Source organism: Saccoglossus kowalevskii, chromosome 4 (assembly GCF_978046115.1).
Source record: "Saccoglossus kowalevskii chromosome 4, keSacKowa6.1, whole genome shotgun sequence".
Taxonomy (NCBI): domain Eukaryota; kingdom Metazoa; phylum Hemichordata; class Enteropneusta; family Harrimaniidae; genus Saccoglossus; species Saccoglossus kowalevskii.
The window spans coordinates 19315662-19337786 of record NC_140644.1 but is presented as its reverse complement, the minus strand read 5'-3'; the positions used below and the strand labels follow the sequence as shown (position 1 = coordinate 19337786).

At 36.9% G+C, this 22125-nt stretch overlaps 3 protein-coding genes across 4 annotated transcripts; all 3 read left to right on the top strand.

The window, feature by feature from the left end:
* The first annotated feature begins 673 nt into the window (after positions 1–673).
* On the top strand, positions 674–6202 carry LOC102802968 (uncharacterized). Its single transcript, XM_006814638.3, has 3 exons — positions 674–1149; positions 2563–2703; positions 4405–6202. Exons 1-3 carry the CDS (start codon positions 918–920, stop codon positions 4788–4790), a joined length of 759 nt encoding a protein of 252 aa, XP_006814701.2. The 5' UTR covers positions 674–917; the 3' UTR covers positions 4791–6202.
* Positions 6203–7539: 1337 nt separating this feature from the next.
* LOC146746818 (uncharacterized) lies at positions 7540–12289 on the top strand. 2 transcript variants are annotated; one of them, XR_014929097.1, is made up of 3 exons: positions 7540–7936; positions 8403–9098; positions 12107–12289. XR_014929097.1 is itself a non-coding variant. In XM_085497914.1 (2 exons), exons 1-2 carry the CDS (start codon positions 7705–7707, stop codon positions 8768–8770), a joined length of 600 nt encoding a protein of 199 aa, XP_085354040.1. In that variant the 5' UTR covers positions 7540–7704; the 3' UTR covers positions 8771–10283. The 2 variants fall into 2 exon arrangements, 1 of the variants encoding a protein (XP_085354040.1); XM_085497914.1 differs by lacking the exon at positions 12107–12289 and having other exon boundaries at positions 8403–10283.
* A 7847-nt stretch (positions 12290–20136) lies between these two features.
* On the top strand, positions 20137–21548 carry LOC102802853 (uncharacterized). Its single transcript, XM_006814637.3, has 2 exons — positions 20137–20627; positions 20966–21548. Exons 1-2 carry the CDS (start codon positions 20399–20401, stop codon positions 21349–21351), a joined length of 615 nt encoding a protein of 204 aa, XP_006814700.2. The 5' UTR covers positions 20137–20398; the 3' UTR covers positions 21352–21548.
* Positions 21549–22125: the final 577 nt, after the last annotated feature.

The following is a 22125-nucleotide window of genomic DNA, read 5'->3' as shown; positions in this document are numbered from 1 at the left end:
ATTACATATACCATGGAGGCATGGGTATACCAAGAACGTATTTTAAATTAAGAAAACGAATACTGCATTTATGAACTATTTTAGAACATAGTTAATACTATGAGTTGGATAGTCAAGCTAACCTGGGGGGGGGGAATATGGGATAATTGAATTTAGGCTCAATCGAGCTCAATAGGTTCGGAAACGTTTGGATGCATACATCGTGCTAGGTCGGGATAATGCCTCGTTTAGTCGCGCTTAGATGAGGTAAGGGATGAACCTGGTGGTGGGGTACCACTTAGTTAACAACTTCGGGGATGTCCTTATTCCGGGGTGCGAGTGGTCGGGGCTTATATTGACGAGAGCATTTACATGGTTTAGATATTCGACATAATGGTAGGATAATGTACCGAGAGTACCTCGAGGACCAATTTGTCCGTTTTCATAACGTTGGATGAGAAAGTGTCTGCTTTAAATAATCCATCAAACCGAGTGCTCATTTTTTGTATGTTTAACATTTACACATATGACCCGCAAGACGGCAGCAGAGCATATATTGCGAGAAAAAGAAAAAGGAGCAGGCCGAGCAGCGCTGAACCGCGTGTGTCGAATCCGTTCAGTTTGTTTTCAAAAGAGCGCCCTCATCATTGAAAGTAAACGACACTAAATGACCTCATTTACGTGTAGTCTACACTACAAGCGCAACACAACACAGACACGCAATGCTGGTAAATATTCAGTACCTTCACGGGACGGCTGCTATTTTTTCTTTACGTTGGTAGGGTTTTCTGTCAGAGCAGTACGTCAGGAGTTCCCCTGAGTATACTGAGCGACTGGATATCGTCTTGGGATGTTCCAGTGACGTACTAGGTAAACCCGGTGTACACAGAAGGTCAATTTCGTCGTTGCGACGACTGTCGTTATTATACACTTACATCATGTTGCGGTGTTTGTTTGCCGGCTTTGTGGTCACCATTGCTGCGATCTTTCACCTCTGTTCTGGGTGTAGTCTCACTGGTTTATGGACGAAGCAGACATTTCTAGAACGGGCGTCACAGGCTGATATCATTGTCAACGGTGTAGTGACAAACCTGTATCCAATACCAGAACATCCGACTTCGTTCCCCGACGCGTACGTGGCGGAGTTTGAGATATTGTGTATTTTCAGAGGTATGTACACTTTCATATTTTGGTGAATGTGACACGAATTGATAGTTTTCCTAGATGTCAATATTTAAATGTTGTGCCAGAAATTAGGTTTTATATATACATAACCAATGATACATAGGATGTATTAGTTTCGGAGTTTAATATAATGGTCGTGTTAAAAAAAAAGTGAAACTACTCTACGAAAAAAAAAACAACTCAATAAATCACTCAGAGTTAACATATATTGTCACAGGCATGTCAGATGTCAAAATAATTACTGGAATTGTAACCGGGTCACATTAGCGCGAAACCAGGTCACTCGCGTATTACTCTGACAGCGTTTTTCGCTTAAATTGATACTCCCAAGAAACATATTTCAGTGTGTTCCTTTTTTATTGTAATATAAAATGTTACAGCTATGTTACAATGTATGCACTACATTGTATCACACTACCAAGTACGCTGCTAGTTTGCCATTTCACAATACACGTAAAACACAAACCAATCCGCCTATCCCGTAAGCCATACATCTCCGAAAAGTTCAACGTCGATATTGTGCCTATATCCACACTGTCAACTCAATAAAATAGTAAACGAACTTGTAGTCTTGAATAGATAATAGCACTAAAGGTAACACGTCACGATTTAAAATAAATACTAGGTTTTAAAAAAAAATACAAACGGTCAACCCCCTTATTTGCATTGATCGTTATTGACGCTTTAACACAACAGTGATCGTAAATAGCATCTATAGATAAACGCAGGCCATATATATTTACTGTAATTTCGTATGTGTGACAAAAATGAGTATTACAACATTACCAAGAAAAGCCTTTAAAAGAAAGAAAAAACACTTCATATTACAACACAGCAAACTCAGTTTAAATAAATAAATTATAATGTGCAGTCTGCGCTGTCTTCCAAACACGTAGTTTGCTTTTTGGTAGAAAAATAGCGCCAAAAACAATAAAACGTCAGAATAAACAACAGTGACTTCAATATACGGAAATGTCACTATATTAGATAAAAAAGAATGATTAACTATTATCATTCATTTGACACGCCTTTTAAATCTACTACCCCCTCTACATTTTCTATTTCTATAGGTGTGTTGTTTCCCAAATATTAGTAATGTGCGGGTCTAGGTAATTCAAGTATTGTTTTCACATGCAACAGGTGGTTTGTCATAATCTTGTATCAAATATGATATCTTCTCGGATGGATGCTTTTTTATTGTTTCTCCGTTAGAAACTAGTTTATTATGACTAGGCTAAGTGGCCCCTTAGTGTATGGCGGATGTCGCGTGTCAAGGTGTGCCCACGTGTTCAGAAATACCAAATATTTTTTTTTTTATATTTTGTGGAGCGATATGGCGATGTGGCCTATGAATTGTTTATCATACATGTTTAGTTATTGCTGATTTCTTTTTAATAGACCCCCGTGTCAAATGTCCCGAACGGGAGCCGTACCAGGTGGGCACATGTGTGGAGGAGTGTTCACGTGACAATAACTGCAGTGATAACATGTTGTGTTGCTCCAATGGATGCGGTCATACGTGTCAACCATTTGAAACAGGTAAGCCAATCAGAGATACGGAGAATAACTGCTGTTTTGTAAAGTAGGGGTGTACTTGAACTCATTATAGTCCACGTGAGTCAGCCATAGAATATATGCCCGGTGGGTATACCTGTTAAAAATGATGTACGTCACTCGTGTTTTGAATTGCAGTGGGTCCTTCCAAATTACCCATATTTTAGTTTGCTTTGTGATTTTCTGTAAATCACGTGACTTGTTTTTCACAAATATTTAACGACAAAGCTGAAAAAATAGAGTTGGTCTTCCGGTCGAAAATTGCGACAGCGCGTGTACATTTCGCAACAAATCCAGTCACAGGTCGGGTCGCCTTTGTGATATAGAAATGCAATTGTCAATTAGCTAAACTGGAACGGATACGAATAAAATTTATAAAATAGTGACGTTGCAGAGATGCTGAATTGTTACGAACATCGAGTTACACAAATGACCACGTCCATTTTTTAGAAACCACGCCCACTTATGAGGAACCACGCCATGTTTAATTAACAGTTAACAGAACTTCGAGTTACGAGCAATATATATATATTTTTTTGTTAAACGTAATTTAATGCTAGAAATACAATTCTTGCTACATTCGTTCGACTTAGAATCTGAGAAAATATTTTTTATTCAGCTCCCTGTTTTATAACGTACCACTTCATATATGGGACTAAGTTCAGATCATGCCTATTTATGTGTATGTTCACTAGGCTTGCAACCCGTTATCTTAAGGTAAATACCCAGACATAAATACATGAATACACAGGATTCATTCATTTTTACTCCAAGTGTAAAGATACTAACCTAAATAAGTTGGGGGTCACCAGCCTAATTTTCGAGAACACAGTGATTGTATTTTAGTGATTAGTTGCCATTTTGGCCTTTTCCCTTGTTATGCCATATCTCAAATTGTAACATAAGTAGTAGTTTTAAGTAGTACTGTAGTTTTTGTTGTCCTGAATTATGCAATTTTTTTTCTTGAACAATGCGTTTTTCAAAAAAACATCAACTGTAACACACAAACGAATGTAATTTCATGGTGCAATAACGACTTGATCATACATAATAAACCAATGAACATTGACTAGCTTCTCGTACGCGACTTTTTGTCTTACTGCTGCGGTGAGCCTATTTTTGTTTTTTTAGAGGCTAATCCAAGTGGAACTGTACCTAAATTATAATAGAGTAACATTTGCCCTATACTCAAATATTTCAACATATTTTGGTCAACCTCTTACAAGTGAATACGTAATAAAACAGACTCTTCGATTATGTTATGCAAATGTCTGTCGACCTGTTCCCGTGATCCCTTGCGTGAAACAAGGTGAAAACGTTCCGGACCCGAACATTTGTAATCGAGAATTGAACGTATTAACAACATATACAACACATCGTATATTTTGGGAGAACAACAGAACCTATTCTTATCACAATATACGTTTGCATGACAGAAGGCAAAAATGACAAACTTTTGGAGACATTTGAGTTTCTTGCACTCCGAGGACTGCCGTCTGTCCGCCATCTTTAATCACTACAGTCACGATCCAGGGCGTGATTGTTAGAATTAGCCAATCACGCTCGTGAATGGACGAAACAAACGCGTATCAGGTCTGCGCCACAGAAAGGTTGATTCTCTAGAAATTGTGGCGTAAAAAGAAAAGGTATATGGAGATTTTAAATATATTTGTTTTATATATACAGATACAGATTTGGGAAAGTATGTAAATGTGACATATATGGGGATGTTGCATTCTTGTTCGGCGACCACAGTGGACATATATTATGAATACATTATGTTATTAACAATGAACGATGCTGGGGAGTTAGAACCAGATGAAATCAACTTACAGACAGCTGCATTCGTTGCTGACGAGGAACACTGGCGTGACTTAGGAGTGCTTTGTAACATTGCTACAACGCCCCCAATTGGAGAGCGAACTTGCGACGAGAAAGTAGAATCCCGGCAGATCCAAGTCGTGGATGGATGTTACATGTATTCAGGCAGTGTGTCGACTTATGTTGGTCGTAGTATTGTCGCTTCCCTGTTATTGTTCGTCTTACAAAGCAGCATGGTTTTTTTTAACTAAACATTGCTTGAATATTGCAAATAGTATTTTAATGTGTACATATCTTGTAAATACTTTTACTCAGAGAGTAGCGCAACGGCGTGCGCAGGTTAGTTGGTGTCTAGGGTGTTCTTCTCACCGACTGGATGGAAACTGATCTGCTTCGTTCGGCGCATTTCCTGATTGTTCGCCATGGGATTGAGATATTCACACCTACTGTCACTCAGGTCTTCAGTCAAGGCACTTAGTAGTAAGTTGAATGACAACATTATGTGATTAAGTCAGTGTCTCGATTATTTGACTGAACACAGTGCATGTCTATGACATTCCATAGTGAATTTATGCAATGCATTATACACATATGTCCATTAATATGGTTTGATTTGTTTATTTGTACATTCACTGCTCCACTGTAAGATATAAATAGCCATCTTAACATATTATAACACAGAGCAACATATCTAGATTTTATTCAATATTTTGTGGATCAAATTTAGTCTATATTAACTATATTTTTTATTATCTGGATTTTAATTATTCATCTATAGCAGTTAAGAATTAATATAATGTACACTATGGTTAATGGGTTAATTTTAACTTTGTGTCCCGTGACGAACTGAATATCACAGTCTGTTTAACTGAGGTAGCTTATATGCTGTACGTGTTTTTTTTGGTGGGGGCTTTGATATTTTGTATAATTTTAAAGTGCACTTAAAACAGAATTTTAACAACCAAGATGACAATTTGTACATTTTATATTTTTTCCATAAAGCTGGATATTCGTAAAATTGTAATGTATGATTTGGTTTGAATAAACGGTATGTAAATCTGAAATGGTTGACAGTGATTCTGATAATTATTTGGTCATTCAGTTGGCAAGATTTACTTGCAACTTTTCAAAACACGTTTCTTGTTGTTCAATCTAGCTATGACGGTGCCGTTCAAATTAGTCACGTGCTAGACGAGGGTAAATCGCAGTTTTTCTAAATAATACGCGTTTGTTAGAATACATGAACAGGTTAATTTGTATTGTTATAATATTTCTTGAATCACATACAATGTAGATATTCAAGAAATGAAGGATTGTTATTGAATACGTTGATCAAACTGTCAACATGAAATAGTGAATATCACACAGCACGCTATCAGTCAAATGGTGCCATCAAGGCGAGAATAAAGCAAACGCCGTAGTTTACATGCCATCTTGCTGACTGATTGTGCGAATAATTCTCACTCCGTACCGGTGTGAATCTATTTTGTGTTGATACTTTTGTCGACACGGTTCACGGTATCTGCCATTGCATATTTCAGATTTTTCTCTCCGTTGGGCTTATTATTTACATATTTATTCAGCTCTTGTGAAATTTTGTTTTATTGTTGGGTGTTGTTTTTGGTGAAATAAATTTATTCATTCATGTTTATGTACTTTTAAACTGTGCCATGGAATTCTTCAAGTCATTATTCTGATAATGGCCACCTAGTATAGCCAACCAGTGTCATGACAGATTTAACGTATTGAATATGCCATAATAATCACCGCTAACATTCCGAATCCGTGGCGTTTTTCGGCCAACTGAATAACCAATATAAAATACGATTAAAATAAGCGAATTATCGCACTTGGTTTTTCACTCAGCGTAATTCATCTTGCTAATGAAAACTTTAAAAATTATGTTTTCCCCTCCGACGATAGCGTTTCTCGGCCACATCAATAATCAATTATATATTACTATACATATACTTAATATTAGAGTAATTACCTACTAGTATTTTCAACTCCAATCCACAGAATTCTGTATGGGTTAATATATTACCGTATACTTGAATTTATCCGGCTTGTTGAAAACTTTAAAACATATTTTTCCTCGCCCTCGATAGCGCCACCAAGCGAACTGAATATATATAATATATTCTATACCACAGTCTGTATCTATACTAATTATTTTAATGCAACAGTTTGCCAAATCGAATATATTTCTTTCTACAATGTCTTTGTTAGTTTTGGACCAAATAGATTTAAATTCTTTATTATTTTTGATCCAACGTTAAATAAGCAATTATACATAAATCGATGTCACCATTTTTTCTTCATTATTTGCCAAATTATAGTTATTTAATTTGCATATTATTAAAGCATTAATTTTCTAAAAGTTCTGACTGTTTCAGTTCAGAGGTTTAAAAGCGTTGCAATTTATATTTGCTGTTGTAATTAGTTTTCCATTTTAATTAAAATTATCAAACCGTGTTTTTATTTGAGATTTATTCAGGGACCGATGACAGCATTGCTTATACCGGGAATATTACTGAATGAGGAAGTACCATTTTAACCTATCGTTGCCGCATATAGGCATGAATGCGTTTGATATAATTGTAGATGTTTTTATAAATTTTTAATGACGGCTGAAAACAACTTAGCCAATCACAGTGCAGTAGTAAATGCGTACCACTCGTTTAAATGTTCTTTCCTGTGCCTGGCAGTGAATCTGCCAATAATTGAAGAAAATCTGCCAAGACTCGTAGGGAAACTTGGGCGTTACCGAATGGCTTCCGTATTCTATGCATGGGTTTTCGAGAAAAAAATGTTGAATACGTAGGTACAAAAATTCCACAAACCACCAATGCCTATATGAAGTGTAGTTTCGTTATTACAATTTATTCAAATCTAAAATTAGCCTGTATTCAAAAACCATCAAAATAATGCTGGCAATAGTTTTGTTTTTAATAGAGCGCCATCAACGACAGTGAAAAGAAACTATAAGACCTTGACGACATTCATTACAGGCAAACAAACAAATGTACTTGTATGTGACAGCTTCTTTCTCATTTATGTTCACACGTCCTGTCTCATAGTTGTACTAACCGACCGGACAGCCTCTTGCTACGTACACGGCAGCTTGAGTTGCTGACTGTCGAGGCAACACACACATGTAAGACAATGTTCCGTCATTTGCTTGTCGGTTTCGTGGTCACCATTGTTGTGTTCATTCACCCCTGTTCTGGGTGTACTCCCCTCGATTCGTGGAGGGAACAGACATTTCTGGAGAGGGCGTCACAAGCCGATATCATTGTCAATGGTGTAGTAACAAATCTGTACCCAATACCAGAACATCCGACTTCGTTCCCAGAACAGTACCTAGCAGAATTTGAAATCGGTTGCATTGTCAGAGGTATGTATTTAGGTATTATTAGTTTTATTTATTTCAAGTATAAGTTTGGTTGTCTGTTCTATGATGGTCAGGGTTAGGGTTATCGTAACGCTGTTACGTGCAATACGCTGATATAATTGTAACACACAGTGTTACACACACATCTACTTTACAAAAATACGTGTTTAAAGCGGGAGGGTCGTCACCTGCGCACGCGCGGGAATTGAGTCCCAAGTGACGATAACAACACACGCTAAAAAGCAAAGACTCATGGGTGGACGCTTGTAAACATTGACACGCTATGGCCATCTGACGCATGCGCGGGTGACGACTCCCCGCTTTAAATTACCACTAAGCAGTTGTCAAAAATGCAATATGTATCAATTGATACATTCCACATACGTTTTAGAATTATAATGTATATATCAATGTATCCATGTATCAATATAACCGATATAACGTGGTCTCTTGATTTCTCTTTTTGCAGCAACTGAGCAAATCCCCGCTATCACCAACGTAACGGGCTTTGGAACATACAGTGGATTGTGTACAGCAACTCTCGTGGAAGAAGGGAGCGACTATATATTGTTTTTGCGAGATGATGACGGACAGCTTGCTCAGGATGACATCAACATCCAGTCCAGTGCTGTGCTTGCCACTGATGAAATCCTAGGCGAGACGGCGACTTTGTGTTATATTGATCTCAGATCACCAGAAGGAAGTGAGAGACAGTGTCCAGCTGTATTAGTACGCGATGACGATACAGAAAAATGTTATTCAGGTTCCAGGTCCTACCATGACTTTGCAGTTACTATATTTATACTATTTGTTGTATATTTCTCGCAAACATTGTGAACTTGACGTTGAAGAAGATATGGAATATGAATTCTACATAGAAGCACAACAGTCTTTGCGCAGCGCGTGCTCGAATTTCGAATAAACAATGTATTACACGTATTACACACGTTCAAAGTTGTACTTGTCGCGGACCCCATATCGAGCACGACGCGATACTACGACTGTGGAATTTTAAAATAGCTGTGTTTGGAGTTGGACTATTTATATATTTTTAGACCGTGATGCCAACTACTCTTATCTTGAGATCTGCCATCAGTCAACAACATGCATTCACAGAAAGGTGAATGCCCGGGGAGGGGCGTACTTGCAAAAAATACTGACAGAGGTGTGTGTAGCTGGTTGTTTGAAACCCCTACCTCTTATCAGACAGAAATAAACTCAAATTGCTTACCCCTTTTCAGACAAACTGTGGATATTTAACACCCACTTCTAGACAGTAAGCATAAATGGTATCAAGGAAAAAGCAGACGGACTCCCGGGGATGGGCTTCGACGATCGAAATGAAGTTACAGAAAAAAAAAATCATCTTCATTCTCCTGATTGTTGGATCACTCACGCTCTAGAGACAGTCTTTGGAAAATATGGACCCCTTTTCAGACAGAAATAATGAAAAAAAAACTGAAGGATACCCCTTTTCAGACAGACACAGGGTTAAATAACATACCCGTTTTCAGATAGATGTGGTAAATTTAGGACCCCTTTTGGCGACACATATACATATAGCACTTCAATGTGAGTACCCCCCTTCCGGGGGGGGGGGGTTAAATGTCACATTTAATGAGTAAATGAGGTGTGTCTGTTCGCACAGCGTGCACAGGCCCGTGCCAGCACTTTAGAATAGGGGGTTCGAAAACAACAATAACATGTTTGACGTGAAACGTGTGAATTTTATAATTTTCAAAAACAAAAAGAGCGGATTCTTTAGTGTCTTAGAGCTATGTTACAGACATTTTTATGTTTTGGGTTTTAAATTATATTGACTTACTTTGTGTAACGTAGTATTAGTCAATTTATGATCATGTAGTTTTACTAGTATTTCAGTACAGGGCCTCAACCAATCGTACAAAATGTAATGGGTAGAAAAGTGCATAACATGTTTTAAAACAATACAACATTCATGTAAACATATGGTACTAATTTAAGCGGGATTCATATTCATCTTGTCGCTTAAAAACGTTTAAAAGATACAGAGCTAGTTGATAAATGGTGGGACAGTTTGTGTAGCGAAAAAGTAATCACAGATTGTCAGTATTTGCATAATTGCATAGGGTTATTGACAAAAGATCAGCCCTTAGATCATTATAAAATGGGTATATAAACACAAAGTGAATTTCATTTTCTACCATACTAAATTCATTACGTATCACTGCAAAAACTAAAAATGTAATGATCTAACGTTGTTTTGTGTGTCTGCCTCAACTCAACATTAAGTTTATGACCAAAACAGCGAAAACTCTTCAGTATATATTTTAGTCTGTAATTGCTTGCCAATAAATTTAAGTATATCTCATGTTCTAATATTAATTTGATTAATACTACACAGCCTGGGTGGTTGTGAAATTGAGGCATGCCATTCAGGCTTGCTGACAACAACCTTTTATTATTTGGGTAAATAGCTCCAAGAAATTTGCAGAGCTCCAACTTGTTTTTTTTAAACCAGACAAGGCCGAAACCATATTTGAACAGGAGATTTTGTATGTGGGTTTTATCGAGTAAGTCTGCCGGTCTCGTCTAAATGTTTAAGCATTATATAACATGTTTTGGGGTTCCAGCTATTTTTTTACTTCAAATAATTGTAACCAAGAATATGAGATACAGCACTTGACAGCCTTCTACATTCATCCAACATTGCTACATTGTTTGTACAACTATTAACGCTAAGTAGATATCTAGATATGTAGTCTGTACCCCCTCGATGATCTCCAAATATTCGTACCCCCATATCTGGCTGACCCATAAAAATATAGTAACTTTTCTAAGACACCAAAAAGAAACATGTCAGGCACTATATATATATCTTTTTCATCATAAGTTACCGAAAAAAAGAGATATTGGGATATATGCTTGCCATATCCCATATTTGTACATGATATATCATTTATGTAAAAATGAAACTGACAATGGTTTGTGTGGCACACTACTCTGATAACGCAGACTTTGGCATATCACACAGTGCATTACATAAGTTATCCTTCTTGGGTGTAAGTTTGCGAACGTATCCAAAACAGGATCAATATCGATTTCTCGATGAATGTGGAGTAAAGCTAGAGATGTCAATCTCTCTTGCCCCATATATGTATTCAACCTTCTCAATGCGGAGAAACTATGCTGATACTTGCAGCTTGTCGCAGATTTTGTAGTACAATATAAAAATGTTTGAAAATTATGATTCATCGCATAGTTTCAGTGCTGAAGCAACACTGTGGCAGTGGCGGATCCAGCAAAATGTATTGGGGGGGGGGGCAAGATTCGCAGAGAAGCTATGCGTTATTCAATCTGATTAAAATCTGATATAGTGTACGGGCTTTAATTATTTTGGCTATAAACTTATTTTAATTTTATTTTTTATTACTTTTGTTATTAATGCCCTTTTATTTTATTATTTTACTTTGATTTTGATTTTGTAATTTTTTTTTAATTCCGCCCTACCTACATCTGATCCGACGCCTATGTAACGAGATTTCAATGAGACCCACTATCGACGATTTTAGTCAACGAATCACAGACCTCCTTCTATAGCGCACATGATGACGTCACCGGGCGGAGTCGGGTGACAAACACACTCAAATAAAATGGCAGATTATACTGACGTTAGCGACCGAGAATAACACGGCTTTTCGATAAGTTTATCATTGTCAAATGCAACGAAAGTCATTTTTATGTTAAAATTGTGGTTCGAATGGTTCGACTTTAGATCGTTATTTTGCATAGTTATTCTGGGAGTGACGATTTTGTTTCCACCGTTTCGACCGAACACCAGTGTCTTTTTCCAGTCGCCTGCCCTGGAGACGGGTGATGTTTTGTTGACGATCGGGCCAACATCGTCTACGGCATTGAAGCAGTAGCTGTAAATATTCATCAAATTGTATCAACATTTTGTACATTATAAAATAACTCTTTATTAAAGTAATTGAGCTGATTTGGACTGGAATAAAATATTTTTTATTGGAACACAACGCAATTGATCAGGAAATATTTTTTGCTCCAATTTTCTGCGTCGATGCCGTGGGCCGGTGACCGTTATACAATTTAAAATCAGTTTGCATTGTTTACTATAGCTGTTTACAGTGTTCTAATCATTACGATTTACTTATTTTTTTGCTTCCATTCTAGATAATTATGCTCAGTGATGTAAAATTGAAGCGATGACTCAGTGAATGAACGAACCTTGGCTGGCGAAGATGTATCTGGAAGTGTACACATTTGTTGGAAGTGAAAAAAATATTCAATGTAATGACAAAAATTGTAAAATGCTGTGGAATTTCTTTTGCAAATAAAAATATACTAGCAATTTTCTATTAATGGTTTATTCAAGTGGGCAAAATATAATGTACAAAAAGATTGCCCATAGAGTGTCGCTACACTGAAAAGTAAGCAACCGACAGCCTGTATAAAAGGGGGGCTGTGATTGGCTGTTACTTACGCGAGATTTGAACCACAGGGAGCCCAGGAACTATAATCAACTGTAGTACGCAGTGTTTATGAGCGGGGGGGGGGGGGGTTATCGGCTGGTATCTAGTGTAAGAAATAGACAAGGGATGAAGGCTCCAGCCAGCTCACATTTTTTAAACTCGAAAAAAAAAACAGACGAAAAGAATGAAAGATAAAATCTAAAAAAAATACCAGGTTGAAGAATATTAGTTGCTCCTTCAAATTTCGCCAAAGCCTTGCCTACATTTTACCGATATCTGCAGAATAAATCAAGAAAACTACACAAATTGACTCCATTTAGGAATTCCTAACGGTTTGCCCGAACGCACGGCAAAGTTTGGAGGCGTGGCCTGTAAGCATTTGGCAACAACCAATCACAAAACTGGTTACGAACCACATCGAGGTCACGACTCGGTTAGCCTTGCTCAACCGATGGCATCTTTAGAGGTGTTTACATTCTATATTTTTCCGTCTCCGTACGGTTGTCTGTTGTCGTGAGCGATCGGTTAATAAAACGAGATAAGCGGGTTTTTTTGCTGTTTTCACAGACTTGTTCGAGTCTTGTTGGTCACTAGTAGGGTCATGGTTCAGGGTCGTCGTAACATTATTGTCGGTAAATGGATAATGTAAAATGTTTATTTCTTTATTTAAAGCGGGAGGGTCGTCACCTGCGCACGCGCGGGGATTGAGTCCCAAGCGACGATAACAACACACACTAAAAACGCAAAGGCTCATGGGTAGACGCTTGTTTGTAAACATTTACACGTTATGGCCATCTGACTCCCGCTTTAATATGTTCATAACAAAATTACTGTTTTCTTCCTTGTATGCAGGGACAACCATACGAAAGTATGTGAATATAACAAATATGGGGTATCTGACGTCATGTTCAAGGACCCTCGTTGACAATGGAACTGAATACATCATATTGTTAAGAATGAACGACGCTGGGGAGTTAGAACCAGATGAAATCAATATACAGACAGCTGCATTCGTTGCTGACGAGGAACACTGGAGTGACTTAGGGGCGTTATGTAACATTACCGCAGCGCCCCCAGTCGGAGAGCAGAGTTGTTCACCGAACGTAGAATCCAAGCACATACAAGTCGTAGACAGGTGTTATTCAGGCACTATGTCGACATATCTTGGCCATAGTGTTATTTTCCTATTAATATCATCATTTACCGTGAATATTCAGCTGAATATTACTTGAATATTAGAGTAGTGGTGACATTTGTAAATATTGTTTGAATTTGTAAAAAAAAATGTCTACATGTTTTAATATTGTAAATATCAAGTTGTTTGTAAATAAATCTCTGGTATTTGTAATACGCAGATCGCGACCTCTATTGACAGACTTTCATATGTACGTCATCAATAAAAAGAATGCTATTGAGAGATTTAGTATATGCCCTCGTGCTGTGACGTCATTTGTTTTCATTTTTGTCAACCAGCATACCAAAAATAATTATGTCTGATAACAAATACCGCTCACTGATCAGCACTAGGTCATGATCTGCTGTTACAACATTGCCCATAATTTGTCTTATTAACATCATCACTTACATGTTATTTATATTTGATAGCGAAAGGGTTGTTTTATTTTTCGGGTGAGAATGACCGGCTCTTGTCAACCAGTCACTGCACTCGCCCAAGAACGCAAAACGTAACTTGAAGAATTCAAAACTAATGAACTAAACTATGAAAGTACATTGTCGTGTTGTGCTTGAAAATTACGGGACCGATCAATCCCGTTCGATCCCACACTTTACTAACTGAGCGAACACTAGCACAAGACAAACGGACCTATTCAGGGTCACCACATCCTTCAGAGAGTGACTACCATTACATTATTGTTTCAATGTTGCTTTAATATTTAACATCAGCTGCTTGAACGCGATCTTCATTACACCATCGCGGAATCACCGAATAAAAGCTTGCCCATTTATAACAATCTTTTTTAAATGGCTGCTATTTAGCTGAGACGGCGTAACTTTAAGATTGACATTTAAGCTCGTTGCCACCAAATTGCTCATTACTATGCAATGACAATTTGATTTATTATAATATCGTCCGGGATATTAATACCAGTGACATTTTATTATATTTTCGAATGCGGTATGTAGCGAATATACTGTAAGTACACAGTCATGTCAGGTTATAATAATACTAATAAAATATAATAATAATATATATTATTATTATTATTATTATTATTATTATTATTATTATTATTATTATTATTATTATTATTATTATTATTATTATTATTATTATTAATAAGTTAATTAGTAAGGTAAAGAGAATAACAAGACAAGAATAAACACATGTATTAAAACAAACAATAAAAAAAAAACTCTGGTTTATCATTATCAATTTGAGAACGCAAATTTTTGAGTATTTACCAGTACTCATTTTGGTTTGATTTATTCATTTTCTCAAGTTCATTAACCACTGACTGCTTGAATTTTTCTTTTTTATCTTTTATAGTGTGTTTATAAGTTTTTTTAACATGAAAATATCTCTGTTTGTCAAAATTGTTGTTTGGTCGTTTTGTGAATAATTCGGAGGCCATAATCAAATCTTTTTTCAGATCATTACATGATCTGTCAAACCAAGGCTGTTTATAATTCTTTTTAAATTTATAACTAACAGCTTCGCGGTAAGTGGCTTTTGCGTTAAGTGGGTTTCGCGTTAAGTGGGTTTAGTATTGGGTGGGTCTTGCGGGGAATAGGGCTTTGTCGCAGTAACTGTTCCTTTCATCGTTGTTGAGAATTAAAGTTTTATGTTTCTTTAACAACTCACGCTATTCTGGGAATACCATCCTTAGAAGCTATTAATCTGCCTTCATGGTTTGTACAGTTGCTCTGGCAAGAGTTCCAAAATACGACCCATTACATTGTCATTATGATCTTATTGGTGTTGCAAAGGATAGTTGAATATTGTTTATTAAAATTAATACTCCCCATAACCGTTTTCCAATATAGATAAACTATAGTACGTAACAAATATATAACCCAGTCTCAACAATGAAATAAAGAAAAGTATATATATATATTTACATTATTACTAATGCATTGCAATACAACTAATTAAAATTGAAAGAAATTGCAATATAAAATATTCCGTCAGTAACACTTCTCAAAGGGGTATTTCACGGTCAGTGTTATTTACGAAAATATTTGTTTATATATAATTTTATAAATTGGCTTGGCAATTCCCACCCCAATTAGTTATAATGTGTACATATTTTAATAAATAAAATTAAAGATACACTAACAAAAATGACAAAATTAATCAATATTTTTCCTTGCTAGAATGATGTGTAACTTCATATGGGAATCCTGATAAAGTTCACAGCTGGCGATTTAGCAATACCCGTATCAGGGATAGTCAACTTCTTGTGATTTTGATTACATAACGTTTTTAGGTTCATGTGCTGCAAGTTACAGAGCACGTACCTAATCGGTCGTTCCTTGGCAAACAATTAAGCCAAGGCAAGGCAATTCTCCGTTTTTACGCAATCTGAGAAGTTCAAATTACTAAAATGAAGTACAGGACGACGAAGCTGAACTTTCCGAGAACGAACACATACCAAAAATCAGAATCTCAAAAATGAATATTTGACATGTAGGTCGTACCGTCACTGATTAGGAAAAAATCCTCGCCCACCACTGCCATTGCAACAGCCAAAAACTGATTTTTGAATGCTTTCGCTCCAAATGTATTACCTCCTACCAGTTTTGTAATAGCTGTGTTCAAATAATCATGCTTTTTATTTTGGCTACTTTGCGCATTAGCTCCGACATTGTTACACTGTATCAACGTAATCCCAACGCAACTTTGAACTTTGAATGAACTGTAAATGCTGCCTTCATTCTAGAAAATATCAAACGGTTGGAAATAATAAATGTAACAGCAGAATACGTCCTAGTAATAAACTAAGTGACTTTTAAAGACTGAATGGTTTTTGCAAACTTCGTATACGGGACCCATTTAGTTATGAACTTATATTATAGCTTCACGTTCATGTCCTACAATGGAAACAGCCACAAACACTTACTTGTCAGTGTCTGACTGTTATATACAGCCCAGAACACGTCAGAATAGTAAAAAAAAAGTCAGAAAATGTCAGTTGCCCGTGCCTTGAGAGCCGTTGAATCAAAACAATCTGTTACCCTTCGCCGCCCACAGCATCGATATAATTTTATATTGCATAGAAAAGAACACTAAATGCAGCTATCCCGGTCAGCAATCGAATGGTCAATCTTCATGATTTATGCAACTGGTATTTCCATCTATTTGCTTAATGGTCTGAACTTTAAAATTGTCAAGTTCGAGAATGTGTTTTTACGTACAGTGACGCGAACATTCAACAACGTGTTATATGTGATTTGAACTTATTATATTTTATTTACTTTTCAAAATTCTTACTAACTTGTTATAGTTTATTTTATTTTTCTGTATTGATTAATATTCCTATTGCTATAAACTGAAAGAAATGTATATTTCTAAAGATGCAATAAACAATTATTATTATATTATTCAACAACGTGTTGAACAAGAAGTACATCTTGGGCTAGTGGCATCCTAAAATTTTAGAGAGTACAGGAAATGCTTCAGTAAGGTATTGTTATGCATATGAAAATCCTTTATTGGAACAGAGCATGTTATATATTCCCCCAAAACAACGTTGCTATGTTTCTAGGCGTACAACGAATTCGAAACAAAAAAGAAATCGTCCAATCCAAACGACCTGCGTCCTTGAGAATCTAGTCTTATAGCATTTCCCTTTGAGCGAAAAAGGTCGAGGCCAAAAACAAGATAGGTTATTTACCAAATCCAAAATTTATCATGAATACCTGCTACCTCAGTTTGATTTTAGTAATCAAAGGTAAAAACCGTGTTCATGCTATGAGAAAGTGCAGATCTTGAACGTACTTTAGTGGAAATAAATATTTGCCTAGCGAACGCAATTTAATGGGAGTGAATTTCCCTAGTTGTAACATAGGGAGCCCAGGAACTATAATCAACTGTAGTACGCAGTCTCTATGAGCGGGGGGGGGGGGTATCGGCTGGTATTTAGTGTAAGAAATAGACAAGGGATGAAGGCTCGAGCCAGCTCACATTTTTTAAACTCGAAAAAACGGACGAAAAGAATGAAAAATAAAATCTAAAAAAATACCAGGTTGAAGAATATTAGTTGCTCCTTCAAATTTCGCCAAAGCATTACCTACATTTTACGATATCTGCAGAACAAATCAAGAAAACTACACAAATTGACTCCATTTAGTTGGAGGCGTGGCCTGTTCAGCATTTTGTCAACAAACAATCACAAGACTGGTTACAAACCAGTTGAGCAAGGCTAACTTATATATAGTGCAAGCTGATCGGCCGGAAACAAGTATTAGTGATTTTCGTTGTTTCGGAGCGTGATGATTAAATTTAATAACATATGCTTGCTTTACATTACTAAACTGTTTTAATTCTATAATTTCTATTATTTTGAGCAAGGACAATGTCCTGTACCGGGACATAGTCGCTCGGTCCCATAGACGTCCATGCGATGAGACGAATAGATCGTCAGGGCCCTGTGCTTCAGCCCTTGTCTATTTCTTACACTAGATACCAGCCGATACCCCCCCCCCCCGCTCATATAGACTGCGTACTACAGGTGATTATAGTTCCTGGGCTCCCTGTGGTTGTAAGCATGTCCAGTATGGCTATCAAGGGGAAAAACATTGTTATGAGTTTTCTCGTCGACAGCTATGTGAATTTGAACCAAAATGTTATCGGCAAGACTCAGAGTAGGACAGCCACAGCCACTGAAACGTTATTGAAGGCAAATGAACACGCCAGGCAAAAAAAGACTGTTCGAGTCCTGGCGTACAATGAAGGCACATACCATTTTGACTCTTGAGGGGAATAGAAATCAGTTGATTTGAGGGTGTCACAATAAGCGAGGTAGTAAATCGTTTTTATGGTACGAAAAAATGCAGACCTTGAACGTACTTTTTGGACTTTAGTACAACGTAATTTTTGTTTGATTACCTAACGTTTTTTAGGTCCATGTGCTGCAATTTACAGAGCACATACCCAAGCGGCCGTCCCTCAGAAAATAATGAAGCAAAAGGCATTTTCGATGCGGAAATCGCGAAATTCGCCGTTTTTACGCAAACTGGGAAGTTCGAATTATTAAACGAAGTACAGGACGACGAAGATGAAATATCCAAGAATCAACACATATCAAAAATTATATCTCAAAAGTGAATATTCGTGGTGTATTTTAAGTCTTACCGGGCCATACATGCTAATGTGCTAGTACTCTAATTATCCAAACATATTTTAGTATTAGGGAGTAATTTTATTAACACTTACACATTCCCCGGAGGGATTGGCAATGGTTACAAAAGTTTAAAAAGGAATAAAAGGTTACAAAACAGAAAATAGATAATAAAAAAAAAAACAAAAAAAACAATCTAAGCTAATACATTACAGATAATAGCTAGTATAAAATTATGATACTACGATAGATAGAAAACAAAATGCAAAACTTAAATAGTGAGAGAAGGTTGTCACTGGGGTTGCTGTCTTATTTCAAAACACTTCTTTAGGTACCTTGCTACGGGGAGTGTTATGCCACTGTTGTTTAGCAAGGCTATGAATTGAGTCTTTAGCGGCAAATTTTTAAAGTTTTGGATTTTGGTTTTTGCTATTTTGAATAGGACATTTCTTTCGGGGGTATATCTTTTACATGACATCATGAGGTGATACTCATCTTCTACTTCATTTTTATCACAAAGGTTGCATAATCTATTAGCAAGGGGTATTCTTTTGTGTCTGCCAGTCTCAATTTTCAAGTTATGGTCACTGAGGCGGAATTTAGTTAAATTTTCGCGCATATCAATGTTTTTCAGGGTAACAAGGTATGTTTCGAAAGCAAAATTGTTTTTTAATTCTCTGTATGTTCTTAATTTATTTTTTTCATTTTGTTTTGATCGATTGTCATTATGTAATTCACTTTTCCAAGTTGATATGAATGATGTTTGTATATTTTTGTTGATTTGTCCTAATTGTCTTGCAGTTAGAGTTTCATCGCTGTCGATCAGGTAAGAATGGTTGATGTTATTTAAAAGGGAATCTATATTGGTGTACCATTTACTATTAATTTCTTTATTTTCTTGGAAAGCTAGTTTTAGTAATGGATTTGACGAGTTCTTTATACGATTAAAATATTTTATCATTTGTTTTTCGATAAAAGTCTCCAATGGGTAACGTCCAAGTTCGCCGTATAAACCCATTGTTGTAGTGTTTTGGGATGTACCCAAAAGAAAACGAAGATAATTTATATGTACATCTTCAATTGGTGATTTTAGTGAAATTTCATCTCCCCATACATCACTACCATATGTGAGAATTGGTCTGATTAGTTTATCAAACAGAGAGAGTGACAGTGGTATACTTAGATTTTTGCCTGTTTTTTCCTTTAAGGAAAATAAGGCCTTTAAAGCTTTTCTTTTTATGCTTTTTAGGCCTTCCTTGAATTTTCCATTAGCGCTTACTATTAATCCTAGGTAATTGGTTGATTTTACAGTAATTAACTCACAACCTTCAAAGAAGGGAGTAATGATGTTTTGAAATAGCGCCCTCACTGAGAGTAATACGATATTGTGACCTCATTTACGTGTTTGTCACAAGACAGTGAAGCATAGCACAGACACAAATACAAGAAACTTGTATGAGACAGCTGCTTTCTTCTTTCTGGTAGTCGTGTTTCCGGTATAATTTATATCAGTGTAGTACGGAGTGGAACCTTGCTGTATTAACCGTCTCTACGGCTTATTTGTGGTCCCCTCGCCGCGGAAAACATATTATTAGTACTCAACGGCGGCGTACACGGCAGCCTGACCTGTAAGTTATATGAGCGGTTGATTGCGACAGACCGGACGCGACACACACAGTAGTTAGTAGATCATGACTCATTATTTGCTTGTCGGTTTTGTGATCACTACTTCTTTCATTCACCTCTGTCCTGGGTGTAGCCCAGCGTATCCATGGAATTCATTAACATTTCTAGAGAGAGCGTCACGAGCCGATACCATTGTCAACGGTGTAGTGACAAACCTGTTTCCAATACCAGAACATCCGACTTCTTTCCCAGAAGCGTACGTTGCAGAGTTTGAGACAGATTGCATCTTTAGAGGTGTGTATTACATTCTATATTTTTCCGTCTCCGTACAAGTGCTGTTTTCACAGACTTGTCCGAGTCTTGTTGGTCACTAGTAGGGTCATGGTTCAGAGTCGTCGTAACATTGTTGTCAGTAAAAGGATAATGTAAAATGTTTATTCATCGGTTTAAAGCGGGAGGGTCGTCACCTGCGCACGCGCGGGAATTGAGTCCCAAGCGATGATAACAACACACACTAAAAACGCAAAGGCTCATGGGTAGACGCTTGTTTGTAAACATTTACACGTTATGGCCATTTGACTCCCGCTTTAATACGTTCATAACAAAATTACCGTTTTCTTCCTTGTATGCAGGGACAACCATACGAAAGTATGTGAATATAACAAATATGGGGTATCTGACGTCATGTTCAAGGACCCTCGTTGACAATGGAACTGAATACATCATATTGTTAAGAATGAACGACGCTGGGGAGTTAGAACCAGATGAAATCAATATACAGACAGCTGCATTCGTTGCTGACGAGGAACACTGGAGTGACTTAGGGGTGTTATGTAACATTACCGCAGCGCCCCCAGTCGGAGAGCAAAGTTGTTCACCGAACGTAGAATCCAAGCACATACAAGTCGTAGACGGGTGTTATTCAGGCACTATGTCGACATATCTTGGCCATAATGTTATTTTCCTATTAATATCATTTATCTTAAATACCGTGAATATGCAGCTGAATATAACTTGAATATTAGAGTAGTGGTGACATTTGTAAATATTATTTGAATTTGTAAAAACAAATTGTCGACATGTTTTAATATTGTAAATATCAAGTTGTTTGTAAATAATTCTCTGGTACTTGTAATACTCAGATCGCGACCTCTATTGACAGACTTTCATATGTACGTCATCAATAAAAAGAATGCTATTGAGAGATTTAGTATATGTCCTCGTGCTGTGACGTCATTTATTTTCATTTTTGTCAACCTGCATACCAAAAAAAATATGTCTGATATTAAACAAATACCGTTCACTGATCAGCACTAGACATGATCTGCTGTTACAACATTGCCCATAATTTGTCTTATTAACATCATCACTTACATGTTACTTATATTTGATAGCGAAGCAGCGAACAACAGGGTTGTTTTATTTTTTGGGCGAGAATGACCGGCTCTTGTCAACCAGTTACTGCACTCGCCCACGAACGCAAAACGTAATGACGACGTAAAATGTGTGAAGGTTGAGGCGGCGGCACGCTATTTCCTGCATTTTGAGAGGCAAATTTTGCTGACACAAAGGTTTTCAGCTTGATTTTCGAGGGGCGACGCCCCCGTGCCGCCGCCACTGGAAGGCCTACTAGTATATTCTATCCGATAATCGACTACACAACCGTCACGTGACATTCGTCGAACGACATTGTGTTCACCCTTACGTTATTCAGTGCCACAGAAACGCTTCCTAGAATATACTACCGGTAGTACATGATATTTCTCAAAGACAGTGTTTATATTGATGGACG

Bases quoted from the DNA above. Each gene is read 5' to 3' on its own strand.
- LOC102802853 (XM_006814637.3), top strand. From the start codon at position 20,399: ATGACTCATTATTTGCTTGTCGGTTTTGTGATCACTACTTCTTTCATT. The intron at 20,628-20,965 runs GTGTGTATTACA...CCTTGTATGCAG, and splicing joins GACAGATTGCATCTTTAGAG to GGACAACCATACGAAAGTAT.
- LOC102802968 (XM_006814638.3), top strand. From the start codon at position 918: ATGTTGCGGTGTTTGTTTGCCGGCTTTGTGGTCACCATTGCTGCGATC. The intron at 1,150-2,562 runs GTATGTACACTT...TCTTTTTAATAG, and splicing joins GATATTGTGTATTTTCAGAG to ACCCCCGTGTCAAATGTCCC. The intron at 2,704-4,404 runs GTAAGCCAATCA...TTATATATACAG, and splicing joins GTGTCAACCATTTGAAACAG to ATACAGATTTGGGAAAGTAT.
- LOC146746818 (XM_085497914.1), top strand. From the start codon at position 7,705: ATGTTCCGTCATTTGCTTGTCGGTTTCGTGGTCACCATTGTTGTGTTC. The intron at 7,937-8,402 runs GTATGTATTTAG...CTCTTTTTGCAG, and splicing joins AATCGGTTGCATTGTCAGAG to CAACTGAGCAAATCCCCGCT.